We start from the raw sequence: 18792 nt of genomic DNA on the forward strand, positions 1-18792 counted from the left end.
AAAGTCTTTTACCGCCGTTGCGCCTTGTGGTGACGTAATATTTGTGCGACCAAGAGGAAAGTCTGTCTTCAACCTCGCTCGCTGACAGGTAACGCAACTTTAGCACACGTTCATGCGAATGTTATCATTAAACACGGAACCTATAGCACATTTTAAGATGACTAAACATTATTCGTTTGCTGAGTGTTGCACATTTGTATTAGCTTTTCACTTTTATATGGTTGACGTCAGCGAGGCCAGCTCGCCGTGCTAAGCTGCTAGCCGAAGGAACCACTTGTTGAATCTTGACATGTAATGTTTGACATCAATAATGAGCCGTGATTATATTGTTAATATACAATACGTGTGTGTTGTTTATATAATATGAAGCCGAGCAACCTCAGGTTTGCTTCAGCTGTATATTTAGATGTAGAAGGAAACTCCAACAAATGACTTGTTCCTGACTCACGTGCTGTCTTGATAGGTTCTGAAACTGTAGGCGGGGGATGGGGGACGTGAAGACCCCAGACTTTGATGACTTGCTGGCAGCGTTTGATATCCCGGATATTGATGCCATCCAGTCAAGCCCAGAAGACGACAATGTGCCTGCCGCTAATAATAATAATAATAATGATGATAAAGCTAAGGATGGTCAAAGCCGCTCCCCTTCCACCTTCCCGGGATCACCGACCTCTCGCAGTAACCCCCCTGCTGTCAGTGTTATTGTGATGAACACCGTGCGGGCTTGTGAAGATGAAGATGACGGCGAGAAAGCCAACGCCACAGACACTCCCGAGCTGGATGACACCGAGTCACGGTACAATGCCGAGTCTGCTGCTGGTGGTCAGCTAAGACCCAACGCGGCTCCATGGAGATTAAACGAAGATGACACAGGTTGCAATCCACATCTGGAGTCGAGCAAATTTCCAATTCCTTCCTTGCCGACGCAACAGAAGGAGGAGGCGCACCGCGCTTCTCCTTTAGCACACAATGGGAACGCTTCAAATAAGAATACCGCACATTTAGATGAGGAGGACTCGGAACCAGACTTGGGAAGCCCGCTGGTCATCCACGAAAGCCCCGAATTTGTCATGCCGTCGCCTCCGAAACTGAAACACGGCGTCAGGTATCAACCTGAGCTGTGCACCTCCCCAGAAACCACTTCAAGGACTCCCCCAAATGCATCTTCTGGTACCTCTGATGAGCAGGAAGCGAAGCCTGTTGCAGCTCCACAACCTCCAAGCCAGAACTGTCTGGTTGCACCGGTGCAAGAGGAGAAATACCCAGAGCACATCATCGATGAGAGGGACTCCCCCGAGAGCCCACCACCCAGCGAGACGGGGCTTCAGCCGCACAAGAGAAGCAGCAGCCCGGAGTCGTCAACAATGGAGAACCATGCTGCCCCTGATTACCAGGAGGAGCTTATGGACTGTGAGGGCAGGTCGAGTGACACTGAGAAGACTGCAGGAGATGAGCAAACTGTAAACGAGGAAAATGGTGATGTTGGCCTGCCGTCCGAGTCGTCGTCATCAGATGCTGCGCTGACAGCTCCGTCCCAATTGTTGCCCCTCAAAGTTAAAATCAAAGTGCCTCCAAAGACAACGCCTAAAAAACGTGCAAATTCAAAGGGCGTGGATACTTCAAAATCTTCACCACAAGCTCCCAATCCAAGATCTAAGAAGGGGGTATCTCGGGAAGGTGCAATCAAAGAAAAAAGCACAGCAGTCCCGAAATCTAAAGTCCCCCCCGCGGTTGTCGGCGCGGCAAAAACTGCACCTCTTCCCCCCATGTCCGCATCATCAACCATCCCGAGTGGCGGCAGCCTACGCAGCCTGGGTCGCAAGACTCTGCAGAGCCCTCCTCAGAACAGCAGCAGCAGCAGCCGACCGGCCTCCATAGTCAGCAGCGCCGGGGCCGTCATCTCCAAGAGCCAGACCAACCTGGTGGAAAGTTTCAACAAAATTCTCACCAATAAGAACCTGCTGCCGTGTTATAAACCGGACCTGAGCTCCCCCCCTCCTGCGGAGTGGGGCCTTCCTCTGCCTGCACAGGTAAATCTCATAAACATCAACATTGTCAACATTTTCTCTGATTACCGTTACTATTTTGGGTGATAGAAATATAAATGTGACTGTAGGGGTGTTATTTCATGGCTAGAGGGCTCTAAAATGTGTTTACAAGGTTCTAAATATTTTTTTTGTGTGCCATAACTATGAAAATATTCAATTATTTCATATTTTCTCATTATTACCGCTACTATATTGGGTGATACAAATATAAATGTGACTATAGGGGTGTTATTTCATGGCTAGAGGGCTCTAAAATGTGTTTACAAGGTTCTAAACAGGTTTTTGTTGTGCCATAACTATGAAAATATTCATTTATTTCCTATTTTCTCAGATTACCGCTACTATATTGGGTGATACAAATATAAATGTGACTATAGGGGTGTTATTTCATGGCTAGAGGGCTCTAAAATGTGTTTACAAGGTTCTAAACAGGTTTTTGTTGTGCCATAACTATGAAAATATTCAATTATTTCCTATTTTCTGTGATTACCGCTGCTATATTGGGTGATACAAATATAAATGTGACTATAGGGGTGTTATTTCATCAACATCAATCTCATAAACATAAAAAAAAATAGTATGGAATTGGGCGATATGCACCAAAACTCATATTCTCGATATATTTACTTCAAATTCCTACGACAAATTCCTTGACTCTGAACTTTTTACAGGGTTACCGCTGCTTGGAGTGCGGTGACGCCTTCGCCCTTGAGCAGAGTCTGGCCCGGCATTACGATCGGCGCTCGCTTCGCATCGAGGTGACGTGCAATCACTGCGCCAAGCGGTTAGCATTCTTCAACAAGTGCAGCCTCCTCTTGCACGCCAGGGAGCACAAGGAGCGAGGCCTGATCATGCAGTGTTCCCACTTGGTCATGAATCCTGTGCCTGTGGAGCTGATGATCAGCCACAGTGAACCCAATGGTTAGTGACTCTCCGTTTCTATGCAGCTAGCTCCATGTAGTAATAATAGTAACCGCACGGCGGTCGAGTGGTTAGCACTCAGACCTCACAGCTAGGAGACCAGGGTTCAATTCCAGTGGAGTTTGCATGTTCTCCCCGTGCATGTGTGGGTTTTCTCCGGATACTCCGGTTTCCTCCCACATTCCAAAAACATGCTAGGTTAATTAGCGACTCCAAATTGTCCATAGGTATGAATGTGAGTGTGAATGGTTGTTTGTCTATATGTGCCCTGTGATTGGCTGGCCACCAGTCCAGGGTGTACCCCGCCTCTCATCCTAAGACAGCTGGGATAGGCTCCAGCACCCCCACGACCCTCATTAGGATAAGTGGTAGAAAATGAATGAATGAATGAATGAGTTCTCCTCCTATTTTGTGTGGAAGTGGTAACTTTTTGGCTTCTTATTTTGTCTTTCCCCACCCTCGGTCATCTCTGTGTGGAGTTTGCATGTTCTCCCCGTGCATGCGTGGGTTTTCTCCGGGTACTCCGGTTTCCTCCCAGATTCCAAAAACATGCTAGGTTAATTAGCCACTCCAAATTGTCCATAGGTATGAATGTGAGTGTGAATGGTTGTTTGTCTATATGTGCCCTGTGATTGACTGGCCACCAGTCCAGGGTGTACCCCGCCTCTCATCCTAAGACAGCTGGGATAGGCTCCAGCACCCCCACGACCCTCATTAGGATAAGTGGTAGAAAATGAATGAATGAATGAATGAGTTCTCCTCCTATTTTGTGTGGAAGTGGTAACTTTTTGGCTTCTTATTTTGTCTTTCCCCACCCTCGGTCATCTCTGTGTGGAGTTTGCATGTTCTCCCCGTGCATGCGTGGGTTTTCTCCGGGTACTCCGGTTTCCTCCCAGATTCCAAAAACATGCTAGGTTAATTAGCCACTCCAAATTGTCCATAGGTATGAATGTGAGTGTGAATGGTTGTTTGTCTATATGTGCCCTGTGATTGACTGGCCACCAGTCCAGGGTGTACCCCGCCTCTCGCCCAAAGACAGCTGGGATAGGCTCCAGCACCCCCGCGACCCTCATGAGGAAAAGCGGTAGAAAATGATGTGCGATTTCTTTTAAACAGACGCAATGGTCTTATTTTGCACTTAACAAAGATTTTCTGATTACAAGAGTTTGACCCTGTGTCTCTATCATTTTTAGGACAGTCCACTTTCCAGTCCAAGGTGCAGCCACATCTAGCGACACCAAACAAAGCAGATTCCCTGCAGGTCATCGGGAATAAATGTCCAGAATGTCAGACTCAGTTCAGCACTAAAGAGGAAGTGGCTCAACATTTCCAAGAAAGCAAACAATCTCAAAGCACGGTGAGTCAAATAGTCTCCATTGTTTTATTTTCTCTTGACAATTCATGGCATGTTTTGACTCGGCTTCGTCTTCCTCCAGCCGTGCACGGAGTGTTCTCCTCCCATGCTGCTGCCCAACGGCTGCAGCGCAGCAGCGCATCAGCGCATCCACCAAGGCGCTCCGCCGTACGTCTGCCCCGAGTGTGGCGGCACGGCCAAGCAGGCGCACTTTCAGGCACATCTGGATCACACTTGTTTGCACTTTGCACGACGCATCGGTTACAGGTGTGGCTAAACACGTTTTATGTGGGTTTAAATGGCACAATCATGGCGTAATCATCCCATAATAATAACACAGGCTACCTCGGAACCTCACTGATGTCACTTCCTGTCCTGTTTTATTTACTCCTTAAATGGCATATTTACCGTTATTATGTCTGCTATATTGGGTAATACGAATATTACGATACATTGGTGAGACAATAGCCACCACAGGAAGTACACCATCCAGAAAAAAAACAAGGAACAGCTACTATATTGGGTGATATAAATATAAATGTTACTATAGGGGTGTTATTTCATGGCTAGAGGGCTCTAAAAATGTGTTTAAAAGGTTCGAAACAGGTTTTTCGTGTGTCATAACTATGAAAATATTCTATTATTTCATATTTTCTATGGTTACCGCTATTATATTGGGTGATACAAATATAAAAGTCACTATAGGGGTGTTATTTCATGGCTAGAGGGCTCTATAAATGAGTTTACAAGGTTCTAAACGGGTTTTTCTCTGTGCCATAACTATGAAAATATTCAATTATTTCATATTTTGTATGATTACCGCTATTATATTGGGTGATACAAATATAAATGTCACTATAGGGGTGTTATTTCATGGCTAGAGGGCTCTAAAAATGTGTTTAAAAGGTTCTAAACAGGTTTTTCGTGTGCCATAACTATGAAAATATTCTATTATTTAATATTTTCTCTGATTACTGCTACTATATTGGGTGATACAAATATAAATGTGACTATAGGGGTGTTATTTAATGGCTAGAGGGCTCTAAAAACGTGTTTACAAGGTTCTAAACGGGTTTTCTGTGCCATAACTATGAAAATATTCAATAATTTTATATTATTTTCTCTGATTACCGTTACTATAGTGGGTGATACAATATAAATGTGACTATAGGGGTGTTATTTCATGGCTAGAGGGCTCTAAAAATATGTTTACAAGTTTCTAAACAGGTTTTTTGTGTGCCATAACTATGAAAATATTCAATTATTTCATATTTTCTCTGATTACCGCTACTATATTGGGTGATACAAATATAAATGTGACTATAGGGGTGTTATTTCATGTCTAGAGGGCTCTAAAAATGTGTTTACAAGTTTCTAAATAGTTTTGTTTTGTGCCATAACTATGAAAATATTCAATTATTTCATATTTTCTCTGATTACTGCTACTATTTTGGGTGATACAAATATAAATGTGACTATAGGGGTGTTATTTCATGGCTAGAGGGCTCTAAAAATGTGCTTACAAGGTTCTAAATAGGTTTTTCTCTGTGCCATAACTATGAAAATATTCAATTATTTCATATTTTCTTGGATTACTGCTACTATTTTGGGTGATACAAATATAAATGTGACTATAGGGGTGTTATTTCATGGCTACAGTGCTCTAAAAATGTGTTTACAAGGTTATAAACAGCTTTTTGTTGTGCCATAACTATGAAAATATTCAATTATTTCATATTTTCTCTGATTACCGCCACTATTTTGGGTGTTACAAATATAAATGTGACTATAGGGGTGTTATTTCATGGCTAGAGGGCTCTAAAATGTGTTTACAAGGTTCTAAACAGGTTTTCTGTGCCATAACTATGAAAATATTCAATCATTTTATATTATTTTCTCTGATTACCGTTACTATAGTGGGTGATACAATATAAATGTGACTATAGGGGTGTTATATCATGGCTAGAGGACTCTAAAATGTGTTTACAAGTTTCTAAATAGTTTTGTTTTGTGCCATAACTATGAAAATATTCAATTATTTCATATTTTCTCTGATTACTGCTACTATATTGGGTGATACAAATATAAATGTGACTATAGGGGTGTTATTTCATGGCTAGCGGGCTCTAAACATGTGTTTCTAAACAGGTTGTCTGTCTGTCTTGTCAGATGTTCCAGTTGCCTGGTGGTGTTTGGAGGCTTGAACTCGGTGAAGTCCCACATCCAGCAGGCCCACTGTGATATTTTCCACAAGTGCCCCAGCTGTCCCATGGCCTTCAAATCTGCCCCCAGCGCGCAAAGTCACATCGCGACGCATCACCCGACGTTAACCGAGGGCCAGGCCATGTACGCCGCACACGGGTCGTACCATAAAACGTATGCGTGCCTCTGACAGGAACGTATTTGTCTTCCACAGGTTGATCTACAAGTGCGTCATGTGTGACACCGTTTTCACTCACAAGTCCTTGCTGTGCGTCCATTTTGAGTCACACCTAACCAACCAAAAGGTCCATGTGTATAAATGTCCCGACTGCACCAAGCTGTTCTCCCAGAGGAATTCCCTAATGGATCACGTCAAGGTATTTTCATGCTTATTCCTCAAATCCAGTGTGGAAGTTGAGCGACTAACGTCGTCCCTTCTTCCACTGACCCCACAGAGCCACAAAGCGGCCGTAGAGTTGCCCGGTGTCTCAGCTTCTTCCAGCCCACAGCCGCCAGTCAAGCTAGAGAGCTCAGACGGTGAGGATGACGTCGATAAAAACGGCGAGGAGGACGGCAACGCAAAGACTCTCTCAGGGTGGAATTGCGTTGACTGCCAGGCGCGCTTCCTTGACCGGGAACAGTACATCCACCACATGGCGGAACACCACAACAAGGTCACCGAGTTCATGCTGATGGTCACACGGCAGCCATTTTCATCTCGTTTTGCGTGTGCTTGTAGATCTTGAAGAACTTCCCTTGTAACAAATGTGAGAGCTCCTTCACCTCCACTTCCAGTCTGAGACGGCACATCCGTGACAAGCACAGCCGAGGCGTCCGCTGCCAGTGAGTGTTGCCAAAATAGTTCCCAATAAGTGAAGTAAGCGACTGTTCTGACCGTGCTTTGTCTTGGTGCCGTTCAGCTGCAGTGTTTTTCTATCCTTGTTAAAACTGCCGTCGTCCCCCTCCTCATCCGACTCCTTCAACCGAAGTTTCATTTAGCCGGTTCTTTTGTTGTTTATTGGCGGTTAGCAAGCAGCACACAAAGTAAGCTAATTCACTAGCGAGACGGCGCCAAAAAGATTGATTGATCAATCGAGATTGTCCCCCCAGCCAATTAAGGACTGTTGTGGCGCTACTGGTAGCAGTAATACAATAACAGACACGCACAGCAGAGCACTGAGAGGTCACTCTAATACACCACAAGGACACAGAACACAATGCTATTTGGAATATATTTCAATTGCACTTTAAAAAAAAACAAAACACGATGTAGCGAGGGAACATCGTATTTGCCTTCTTTATCCCCGCAATGTTAACACTTGTAGGGAGACTACGGCTTGAGCGCCAGATATGGTACATTTGAAGAGTGCAGGGGTCTCATGGGTGTAGACGTGCCTTTTTCCACCCACCCAGGAAATGATTGTTGGTGCGTGCAGGTTCTGTACGGGCAGTAAGAAAACGTTCAGCAGCAGAGCGATGTTGGAGAAGCACGTCCGCCTTCGACACGGCTCGGAGACGCAGAAGGTAAGTTCAATTCCTGGCCACAATATTCGCCGCAGTGATAAAAATTGGTCCTAAAATGCAAAAATGATGGAGTTGATCCTGTTTCCAAAAGTAAATATCAACAAGCGGCCATTAGGTGGACGTAATAACGCTGTGGCGATCAGGAGCCATGTTTATTGGGGTGTCCCGGTCATCTCAGCAGGGACCCGCCGAAGAAGCAGACAGCTCCTCGGAACACGACGGGACGCCGCTGAGCCGCCGTGGACGCAGAGCGGCCGCTAAGAAGGAACACCAACACCACGACGAGTCCACTCCTGTGAAGAAACGCCGCTCCTCCTCCACGCCGGCCCCGTACTCTCCCCCGGAGTCCTCCGGCTTCCGCTTCGCCGCCGAAGACCAACCCGCATTCCTGGCGCACATCGGCCAGCATCGAGCGACGTCGGAGGGCGGCGGCGGCAAGCAGCAGTGCGTGCAGTGCGGCGCCTGCTTCACTTCCGCCACCTCGCTCTCACGCCATCTCTTCATCACCCACAAAGTCCGAGACGCGTTCACTGACCAACAGGAAACGGCCAACTCATCTGAAGTGTCGTCTCCAACGAACAGCCGGATCCTTGATGAGAATCCTGCGTCTTATCCTGCATCGCCCCCGCCGCCGACAAACATGGCTGCAGCGAGGGAGGAGGACGCGTCTCTGGACTGTCGGGTGTGCGGCAAACGCTTCCACAAGACCGCCGATCTCAACACGCACTTCAGGACTCACGGGATGGCCTTCATCAACGCGAGAAACCCGGGAAAACCGTGACGAGGCGCCTTATTGGTCGGTGAGTCGTGGCTTTGCTAAATTGAAACCAAAAATTGCACAAATGACGTAAAGATTAGCGATGACGCTCATGTTGTTTGCCTTAGCCTTGAACCTCCTGCTCAGGATCTAATCCACTTTCCACGCGTCCTAGTTGGTATTGATTCCCACCAAGTACAGGCAGGGCCAATATTAACGCTACTGATGCTTTTTTTATGGACCTTTTTCAACATTATTCAATCATTTTTGCATTCAATTTGTTGATAAGAATTACAGTATAATCACATTTTAGGTTCAAAAAATGTAATCAAAAAAACTATTTTGGAAGAATGAAACAATATATGAATGTAACAATGCAAACAAAATAATACAATTAGTCATAATGTGTTGCATTGCAGTTTCGTACTCGACTCGGCCTACTATTAGCCTAAAATATGCATATGTAAACAAATTGTGGATATTTTTGGTCCGGATGAAGCATTTTCTAACTGTCATAAACAAGAGATTAATATATATGAATACAAAAATAATAATAATATAATAAAAATAAAAACATTATATAAATAAATATAAAATAAATAAATATAAAATAAATATAAAATAAATAAATATAAAATAAATAAATATAAAATAAATAAATACCGCTACTAATAATTTATAATAAATAAATATATAAAAATATAAATAAAAAAATATTAACAAAATGATGTAAAACAAAAATATTAGTGAAACTAAACATAGACAACGACTTAAAAATATCCATCTCACCACAGTAGTAGTGACCCGATAAGGACTTAAAGAGTCACCCTAACCGCTTTTCACTGTGATATGGCAACGAGAGATCCGTCACCATGCGTTCGTCTCCGTCGCCACTAATTTAAAAAAAGTGACTCTAACGAGTACGACTGTGAAAATATGTTTTTATTTTAACTGCCAGACTTTTCTTCACTGTCCTTGTCTCTCCATAGCGAGCCAGCGTTTACAGTGGAACTCGGTTAGCCGCTTCACGCTAACTCCTAGATGACAAAAAAAAAAAGTCACTTTGATGTTGTAAATGATGGTTACTTTAACCGTACGGTACTGAGCAGCCAGGACACACATACTGTAGCGTTGAAAGCGTTGCTAAAAGCTGATTTATACAGGTTGGTTAGATGCTGGCTTCAGTCTCGTATGTTTTAGTGCAACTTTGGGGGCTTATTATCCTCAGCATGTTGGGGGGGGAGTTCCACTGGTTCCACTGTGCATGCTGATATTGTGTCATTTAGTGTGTTTGTCCTTTTATCCCCCATTTATAAATGTGATATTTTTATCACATTAATAAATGTGTCTTTTTCACTCAATAAGAGACTTGGGGTTTCAACTTGAATCTGTCACTCAAGTCGGCCGACAGCAAAATTTTGTATATTTTCCTGAATATTGTGTGAATTTTCCAGAATATTTCTGAGCGGGACAAATAGACTTTTAGAGAACTATCCTTTTTAATGTGTGCATTATTATTATTATTATTATTATTATTATTATTATTGAGTGATTTATGTGCGCTTGTGGTTATCTTCTCAGGAGATCAATCAAAAATTTAGCAAGGTGTTGATGGTGTTCGAACAAAAAAAAAAATAAAGTGATAGATTGTCATGCAATTAATTTGTGGTGTTTATTAACAGTAAGTGAGATTCCGTGTTCCAACGCTAGATGGCGCCAACGTTCAGATAAAGAAAATCATTCTTTCAGGTGTTTTGAAGTGCACTGCTTGGCTGCAACCAGCAGAGGCGCTATTCAAGTGCTGCTGACTCTTGCTGTGGCACAAGTCCAGCTGGTGGCATGGAAACAGGAGTTCAGAACATTCAGTTATATTTGATCTTTTAAGAAATGTAGCCAGTCTCTCAGTGATGTCTGCAGGTCGTCACAGCAGCAGGAAGCCAACCAGGAGAACCAGAAGCTTGCCAAGGACCGACGTCCCCTCGGTGGTCAATGACGGAGCTCCTGGACATCAGAGAGACACCAGAATGACAACCATGAAGGTAGGCCAGCTCACCTTTTCATGGATGGATTCGGTTTTAGTATGGGAGCGCTCGCTTCATTTAGGAGGCCTCCATGTTGGAAAGCAGCGTGGCTCTGTTCGAGTGGTTAGCGTGCAGACCTCACAGCTAGGAGACCAGAGTTCAATTCCAACCTCTGTGTTTGCATGTTCTCCCCGTGCATGCGTGGGTTTTCTCCGGGTACTCCGGTTTTCCTCCCACATTCCAAAAACATTCCATTCCAAATTGTCCATAGGTATGAATGTGAGTGTGAATGGTTGTTTGTCTATATGTGCCCTGTGATTGGCTGGCCACCAGTCCAGTGTGTAGCTCGCCTCTCATCCCAAGACAGCTGGTATAGGCTCCAGCACCCCCACGACCCTCATTAAGGTTTAAGTGGTAGAAAATGAATGAATGAGTTCTCCTATTTTGTGTGGAAGTGGTAACTTTTTGGCTTCTTATTATGTCTTTCCCCACCCTCGGCCATCTCTGTGTGGAGTTTGCATGTTCTCCCTGTGCATGCGTGGGTTTTCTCCGGGTTACTCCGGTTTCCTCCCACATTCCAAAAACATGCTAGGTTAATTAGCGACTCCAAATTGTCCATAGGTATGAATGTGAGTGTGAATGGTTGTTTGTCTATATGTGCCCTGTGATTGGCTGGCCACCAGTCCAGGGTGTACCCTGCCTCTCGCCCAAAGACAGCTGGGATAGGCTCCAGCACCAACCACGACCCTCGTGAGGAAAAGCGGTAGAAAATGAATGAATGATTTTAGCATTGTTTGCTGTTGTGCAAGTGTAAAAAGAAGCTAAGCACTGTTAATACCAATACATAAAAACAGTCTGTCTTTATGCTCACTTTTATTTACATCATTAGATTATGATTATGTTGATACATGACTGTGGATACCGATACCGTTGATACCAGAGTTCTGTTGGCTTGTCGTATATTGGCTAAGCGGGTAAATACTGCACAGTCATCACGTTACCACTTGATTGCACCTGACTTGCAGGATTTGGACCTTCCCCCATCTCGGCCCTCTCCAGGGCGTCCAGTTGCACACGTGAAAGAGCGGCTCGCTGTCCGCGCGTGACCTTGGCTGCGTTGTCGGGGCCGAGGGCGCTCAGCTGGTCGGCAGAGAGTCCCTGATTGGGTGAGGAACAGAAACGAGTCAGGACCCGTGGAGGTGAAGAACCGGGTAGATGGATCAGGTAGCGTAGTGGACTCACGGCTATCGTAGTCGGATGAAGGAGCGGAACGCAGCTCTCACGAAGAAACATGAAGACGGATGCGTCCATGGATTTGAGGTCGCGTGCGTGCAAGCCAGCTGAGGGACAACCCGAGCCGTTCCTAAGAATGTAAACATCACAAGACAAAGGTGGGCGGGACTTCCTACCGATCATGTTGCCCACTTCGGAGACGGTCGCCGCCGTCCAGCTGCCGGGGTCTCCAAAGGCGGACACGAGCGGCTTTTTAAACCGTTGGGCGACTTTGAGAGAGCAGCGGATGTCGTTGATGCCGCCGACGGCGTCCCTGTTGAAGCACGTGTTTTTAACCCATCGTCATCATCATCATCATCATCAATCCACCTCAAACCTGAAAGCACGGAGATCCAGCCGGGAGATCTCGTCGGCGCTCAGGCCGCACATGAACCGGTTCAGAGCCACCATGTGTGACGCGTCCAGCCGCCGAGCCGCCAGATTGTTGCGTTTAGCCACGCTTCGCCAAACCGGATTCAGCTGTCGGTCGTGGAAAGAATACAACCTCTAAAGTCAAACAGTCACGTCCCAGAACGCCAACACATCTTCTACTGAAAAACAAAATGGCGGACATAAGCGGCCTGGACGTCACCTGTGTCGTCTTCCAGCCGCAGCGTCCGATTTCCTCCAGCGTGTCCAAGGAGAAGGCCATCCTCTCCAGGTCGGAATTGGAGAATCCCTGAGCGATGCATCCCATCTGTGCCACAACGCTCTCGTTCATCTGGGACGCTGGACCCAGGACCTGGACGCAAGCAACAAAGTCACATGACCACGCTTTACGATATTCCTTAGTTCTAATCCTGACTCTACCTCCGTTGCCTTTTTGCTGAGCACACGCAGCTGCTCCGAGTCGTAGTCAGGGATGGTGCCGAGTGTTTCCATGGCAACAAGGAAAGTGTCTGACGGCATCGCGTCCAGCTGATCGGCCGACCAGAACACGTTGTCCTTTCCCAGCGCCGCTATGGCCGCCACCGTTGGTTTGTTCCCGCTCCAACGGCGAGTCCCAGCGTTGGCTAGAGGAGGGACAATGGACGCCATCTCAGGTTAAAAAACGGTCACATGCTAAATATTAACTCCTGACCTGTTCTCCTTCGGCGTCCCTGCTCCCGTTTGGATGTGATGATGTTGAAGAATTTCCTCCTCAGAGCTTCTGCTTGGTGTCTCGTCCTCAGGAAGTAGAAGACCTCCGTGATCCACGGCTAGCAGAGGCCACAAAGCATAGCGCTGAGGAGCTAGCATCCTGAACGTCCACCAACCGCCACGCACGCACGCTCTCGTGCGGGAAGTCCAGCACGAGCACGCCGCACCGCGCCGATGCCGCACGCCAAACATCCATCTCTCAAAGCTATGACTTCATTCTTGTGATATTACTTTTTTTTTTTCTTGGAAATGTACTACCTTATCCTCGTAATTGTACATTTCTGTTCTAGTAAATGTACGACTTTTTTTTTTCTCAAATCTATGACTTCGATATTACGTTTTTTTTCTCAAAAATGTACTACTTTGTTCTTGGAATTTTTTTTTTCGCCTAAATTTATGACTTAATTCTTGTAAAAGTACAACTTTTTTTCTACTAAATTTATGACTTTATTCTTGTAAAAGTACAACTTTTTTCGCCTAAATTTATGACTTTATTCTTGTAAAAGTACAACTTTTTTTCTACTAAATTTATGACTTAATTCTTGTAAAAGTACAACTTTTTTTCGCCTAAATTTATGACTTTATTCCTGTAAAAGTACAACTTTTTTCTCCTAAATTTATGACTTTATTCTTGTAAAAGTACAACTTTTTTTCTACTAAATTTATGACTTAATTCTTGTAAAAGTACAACTTTTTTTCGCCTAAATTTATGACTTTATTCCTGTAAAAGTACAACTTTTTTCTCCTAAATTTATGACTTTATTCTTGTAAAAGTACAACTTTTTTCTGTAAATTTATGACTTTAAAAGTACAACTTTTTTCTCCTAAATTTACGACTTTATTCTTGTAAATGTACAACTTTTTTTTACCCTAAATTAATGACTTTATTCTTGTAAAAGTACAACTTTTTTCTGTAAATTTATGATTTTATTCTTGTAAAAGTACAACTTTTTTTCTCCTAAATTTATGACTTTATTCTTGTAAAAGTACAACTTTTTTCTCCTAAATTTATGACTTTATTCTTGTAAAAGTACAACTTTTTTCTGTAAATTTATGACTTTAAAAGTACAACTTTTTTCTCCTAAATTTACGACTTTATTCTTGTAAATGTACAACTTTTTTTTACCCTAAATTAATGACTTTATTCTTGTAAAAGTACAACTTTTTTCTGTAAATTTATGATTTTATTCTTGTAAAAGTACAACTTTTTTCTCCTAAATTTATGACTTTATTCTTGTAAAAGTACAACTTTTTTCTCCTAAATTTATGACTTTATTCTTGTAAAAGTACTACTTTTTTTGCTAAATTTATGACTTTGTTCTTGTAAAAGTACTACTTTTTTCTCCTAAATTTCTGACTTTATTCTTGAAATCTCAGGTTATTTTTTTTCAATGTGACCCTCATATTAAAAAATAAAATTCCCTGGACTGCTGATGTAAATCTGGATTGTCTTTGTTCACACATGCTAATTTAGCCGATGAGAATTAGCGACCAACAGCACCATCTGCTGGGAGAGTGGAAGCTACACACCTTGAAGGGCAGCGCCAGCAGAGTGGTCTCGTTCAAAACCAAGAGTGGACCCAAAGACTCCATCGTCTCCTGTGACCAATCAGATGGATCCCTGTAGGAGGTAGAAAAAAAAAACTTAGTGACATCCCGCCTCTTTCATATCTGAGGTGTCCGCTCGGAACAGGAAGTACCCAAAGTTGTCTGTGACGAGCTCCATCAGGGCCTCGCTGTTCCACAGAGGAAGCTGTGGGCAGGCGGCCATGGCGTGGAGGCTGGAGTTGAGGCTGTCGGCGTCTACGAGGCTGGAAAGCGTGGAGGCTTCCAGCTCGCATATAAGCGGTCCGAGTCGGGAAACATCGTCCATGGTCAGTAGCGATGACGTGTTCTCCTGAAAACAGTGAACGCATCGCCTGGCATGAGCACCCCATGCTCTCGTCAATCAGTCAGTAAACTCATCTTGATGTCAACGATGGATGTGTAATTTCCATGACGTTATTTCAAATAAGACTTTATTCTTTATAGGTTTTCAGTATCATATACTGTAACAAGATAACATTGATTATGCTATACCTGAAAACAACAGTAAGGAAAATGTATAGATTATGAAATACCAATCATCTCTACACCGTGTGTGAACGCACCTTGGTCAGGCAGAGCAGTGCTTTCTGGAGCAGAGCCGGTCGAGACGGAGATCGCCGAGGCAGTGAGCTGAGGTCGGCTGTTTGCATTTTGTCCAGAAAGGCTTGGCAAACTGAGTCAGGCAGATGGTTCAATTCCCGAGGCCTGGAAGCAGCATACGCAGCGTATGAATGACCTCCGCTCTTAAAGACACAGTTTTGGTGTTCTTACGGCAGGTGGATGAATAGACTCGTCGGGATGCTGTTCAGCTGCTCCTCCGTGATGACCTGGAAGTAGTCCGGATGCTCTTTCCTCAATGTTGCCAAGTATTTCCTGGCTGCACATCCAACCTGAAAGTACATACCATGTATGCTGTAGTATAAGTAGTATAACTTACACATGTATATATGTATGTAAAAAATGTATGTATGTATATACGTATGTACATATAACAGAAAAAACATCATACTAACCCGTTACGTTTTTTGTCAAAAATTGACACAACGTAAGGGGTTAGTATGGCGTTTTTTTCAGTTTTTTCAACTTGCTGCTAATGCACTTTTCTGGTGAAAAAAACACGGGAAACCTCCCACACACGCATTAGGGGCCTCAGAAGCACCCAAAAATGGCATAAAATGCCAAAATTTTAGGGTGTCAATTTTTGAAAAAAAACGTAAGGGGTTAGTATGGCGTTTTTTTCAGTTTTTTCAACTTGCTGCTAATGCACTTTTCTGGTGAAAAAAACACGGCAAACCTCCCTCACACTCATCAGGGGCCTCAGAAGCACCCAAAAATGGCATAAAATGACAACATTTTAGGGTGTCAATTTTTGACAAAAAACGTAAGGGGTTAGTATGGCGGTTTTTTTTTTTTCAGTTTTTTCAACTTCCTGCTAAGGCACTTTTCCGGTGAAAAAAACACGGGAAACCTCCCACACACGCATTAGGGGCCTCAGAAGCACCCAAAAATGGCATAAAATGCCAAAATTTTAGGGTGTCAATTTTTGAAAAAAAACGTAAGGGGTTAGTATGGCGTTTTTTTCATTTTTTTCAACTTGCTGCTAATGCACTTTTCTGGTGAAAAAAACACGGGAAACCTCCCACACACGCATTAGGGGCCCCAGAAGCACCCAAAAATGGCATAAAATGCCAAAATTTTAGGGTGTCAATTTTTGAAAAAAAACGTAAGGGGTTAGTATGGCGTTTTTTTCAGTTTTTTCAACTTGCTGCTAATGCACTTTTCTGGTGAAAAAAACACGGGAAACCTCCCACACACGCATTAGGGGCCTCAGAAGCACCCAAAAATGGCATAAAATGCCAAAATTTTAGGGTGTCAATTTTTGAAAAAAAACGTAAGGGGTTAGTATGGCGTTTTTTTTTTTTTCAGTTTTTTCAACTTCCTGCTAAGGCACTTTTCCGGTGAAAAAAACACGGGAAACCTCCCACACACGCATTAGGGGCCTCAGAAGCACCCAAAAATGGCATAAAATGCCAAAATTTTAGGGTGTCAATTTTTGAAAAAAAACGTAAGGGGTTAGTATGGCGTTTTTTTCAGTTTTTTCAACTTGCTGCTAATGCACTTTTCTGGTGAAAAAAACACGGGAAACCTCCCACACACGCATTAGGGGCCTCAGAAGCACCCAAAAATGGCATAAAATGCCAAAATTTTAGGGTGTCAATTTTTGAAAAAAAACGTAAGGGGTTAGTATGGCGTTTTTTTCAGTTTTTCCAACTTGCTGCTAATGCACTTTTCTGGTGAAAAAAACACGGGAAACCTCCTACACACGCATTAGGGGCCTCAGAAGCACCCAAAAATGGCATAAAATGCCAAAATTTTAGGGTGTCAATTTTTGAAAAAAACGTAAGGGGTTAGTATGGCGTTTTTTTCAGTTTTTTCAACTTGCTGCTAATGCACTTTTCTGGTGAAAAAAACACGGGAAACCTCCCACACACGCATTAGGGGCCTCAGAAGCACCCAAAAATGGCATAAAATGCCAAAATTTTAGGGTGTCAATTTTTGAAAAAAAACGTAAGGGGTTAGTATGGCGTTTTTTTTTTTTTCAGTTTTTTCAACTTCCTGCTAAGGCACTTTTCCGGTGAAAAAAACACGGGAAACCTCCCACACACGCATTAGGGGCCTCAGAAGCACCCAAAAATGGCATAAAATGCCAAAATTTTAGGGTGTCAATTTTTGAAAAAAAACGTAAGGGGTTAGTATGGCGTTTTTTTCAGTTTTTTCAACTTGCTGCTAATGCACTTTTCTGGTGAAAAAAACACGGGAAACCTCCCACACACGCATTAGGGGCCTCAGAAGCACCCAAAAATGGCATAAAATGCCAAAATTTTAGGGTGTCAATTTTTGAAAAAAAACGTAAGGGGTTAGTATGGCGTTTTTTTCAGTTTTTCCAACTTGCTGCTAATGCACTTTTCTGGTGAAAAAAACACGGGAAACCTCCTACACACGCATTAGGGGCCTCAGAAGCACCCAAAAATGGCATAAAATGCCAAAATTTTAGGGTGTCAATTTTTGAAAAAAACGTAAGGGGTTAGTATGGCGTTTTTTTCAGTTTTTTCAACTTGCTGCTAATGCACTTTTCTGGTGAAAAAAACACGGCAAACCTCCCTCACACTCATCAGGGGCCTCAGAAGCACCCAAAAATGGCATAAAATGCCACAATTTTAGGGTGTCAATTTTTGACAAAAAACGTAAGGGGTTAGTATGGCGTTTTTTTCATTTTTTTCAACTTGCTGCTAATGCACTTTTCTGGTGAAAAAAACACGGGAAACCTCCTACACACGCATTAGGGGCATGAGAAGCACCCAAAAATGGCATAAAATGCCAAAATTTTAGGGTGTCAATTTTTGAAAAAAAACGTAAGGGGTTAGTATGGCGTTTTTTTCATTTTTTTCAACTTGCTGCTAATGCACTTTTCTGGTGAAAAAAACACGGGAAACCTCCTACACACGCATTAGGGGCCTCAGAAGCACCCAAAAATGGCATAAAATGCCCAAATTTTAGGGTGTCAATTTTTGACAAAAAACGTAAGGGGTTAGTATGGCGTTTTTTTCAGTTTTTTCAACTTGCTGCTAATGCACTTTTCTGGTGAAAAAAACACGGCAAACCTCCCTCACACTCATCAGGGGCCTCAGAAGCACCCAAAAATGGCATAAAATGCCACAATTTTAGGGTGTCAATTTTTGACAAAAAACGTAAGGGGTTAGTATGGCGTTTTTTTCATTTTTTTCAACTTGCTGCTAATGCACTTTTCTGGTGAAAAAAACACGGGAAACCTCCTACACACGCATTAGGGGCATGAGAAGCACCCAAAAATGGCATAAAATGCCAAAATTTTAGGGTGTCAATTTTTGAAAAAAAACGTAAGGGGTTAGTATGGCGTTTTTTTCAGTTTTTCCAACTTGCTGCTAA

At 43.3% G+C, this 18792-nt stretch overlaps 2 protein-coding genes across 9 annotated transcripts in view; one reads left to right on the plus strand and one right to left on the minus strand.

The window, feature by feature from the left end:
* znf687a (zinc finger protein 687a) lies at nt 1-13631 on the plus strand. Of its 2 annotated transcripts, none has more exons than XM_058083930.1 (12): nt 1-88; nt 464-2030; nt 2720-2969; nt 4163-4326; nt 4406-4590; nt 6493-6669; nt 6740-6902; nt 6981-7199; nt 7265-7368; nt 7962-8049; nt 8228-10845; nt 13272-13631. In XM_058083930.1, exons 2-11 carry the CDS (start codon nt 486-488, stop codon nt 8828-8830), a joined length of 3498 nt encoding a protein of 1165 aa, XP_057939913.1. In that variant the 5' UTR covers nt 1-88; nt 464-485; the 3' UTR covers nt 8831-10845; nt 13272-13631. The 2 variants fall into 2 exon arrangements, with proteins under 2 accessions (XP_057939913.1, XP_057939914.1); XM_058083931.1 differs by having other exon boundaries at nt 8231-10845.
* The window catches only part of otoa (otoancorin), a 20707-nt gene continuing 12232 nt past the window's right edge, over nt 10318-18792 (minus strand). For 4 of the 7 annotated variants that reach the window (XM_058083935.1, XM_058083932.1, XM_058083934.1 and 1 more), the window contains 10 exons: nt 15598-15716; nt 15390-15531; nt 14940-15136; nt 14770-14860; nt 13181-13298; nt 12910-13112; nt 12692-12841; nt 12437-12579; nt 12070-12373; nt 11637-11985 (listed from right to left, as the gene is read on the minus strand). In XM_058083935.1, coding sequence (XP_057939918.1) covers nt 11794-11985; nt 12070-12373; nt 12437-12579; nt 12692-12841; nt 12910-13112; nt 13181-13298; nt 14770-14860; nt 14940-15136; nt 15390-15531; nt 15598-15716 — 1659 coding nt within the window. In that variant the 3' untranslated portion in view covers nt 11637-11793. Of the gene's footprint in view, nt 10808-11630; nt 11986-12069; nt 12374-12436; nt 12580-12691; nt 12842-12909; nt 13113-13180; nt 13299-14769; nt 14861-14939; nt 15137-15389; nt 15532-15597; nt 15717-18792 lie in introns of those variants that run through there. The other 3 variants (XM_058083936.1, XM_058083938.1, XM_058083939.1) reach the window with 3 other exon arrangements.

This window comes from Doryrhamphus excisus, chromosome 10 (assembly GCF_030265055.1).
Source record: "Doryrhamphus excisus isolate RoL2022-K1 chromosome 10, RoL_Dexc_1.0, whole genome shotgun sequence".
NCBI classification, from domain to species: domain Eukaryota; kingdom Metazoa; phylum Chordata; class Actinopteri; order Syngnathiformes; family Syngnathidae; genus Doryrhamphus; species Doryrhamphus excisus.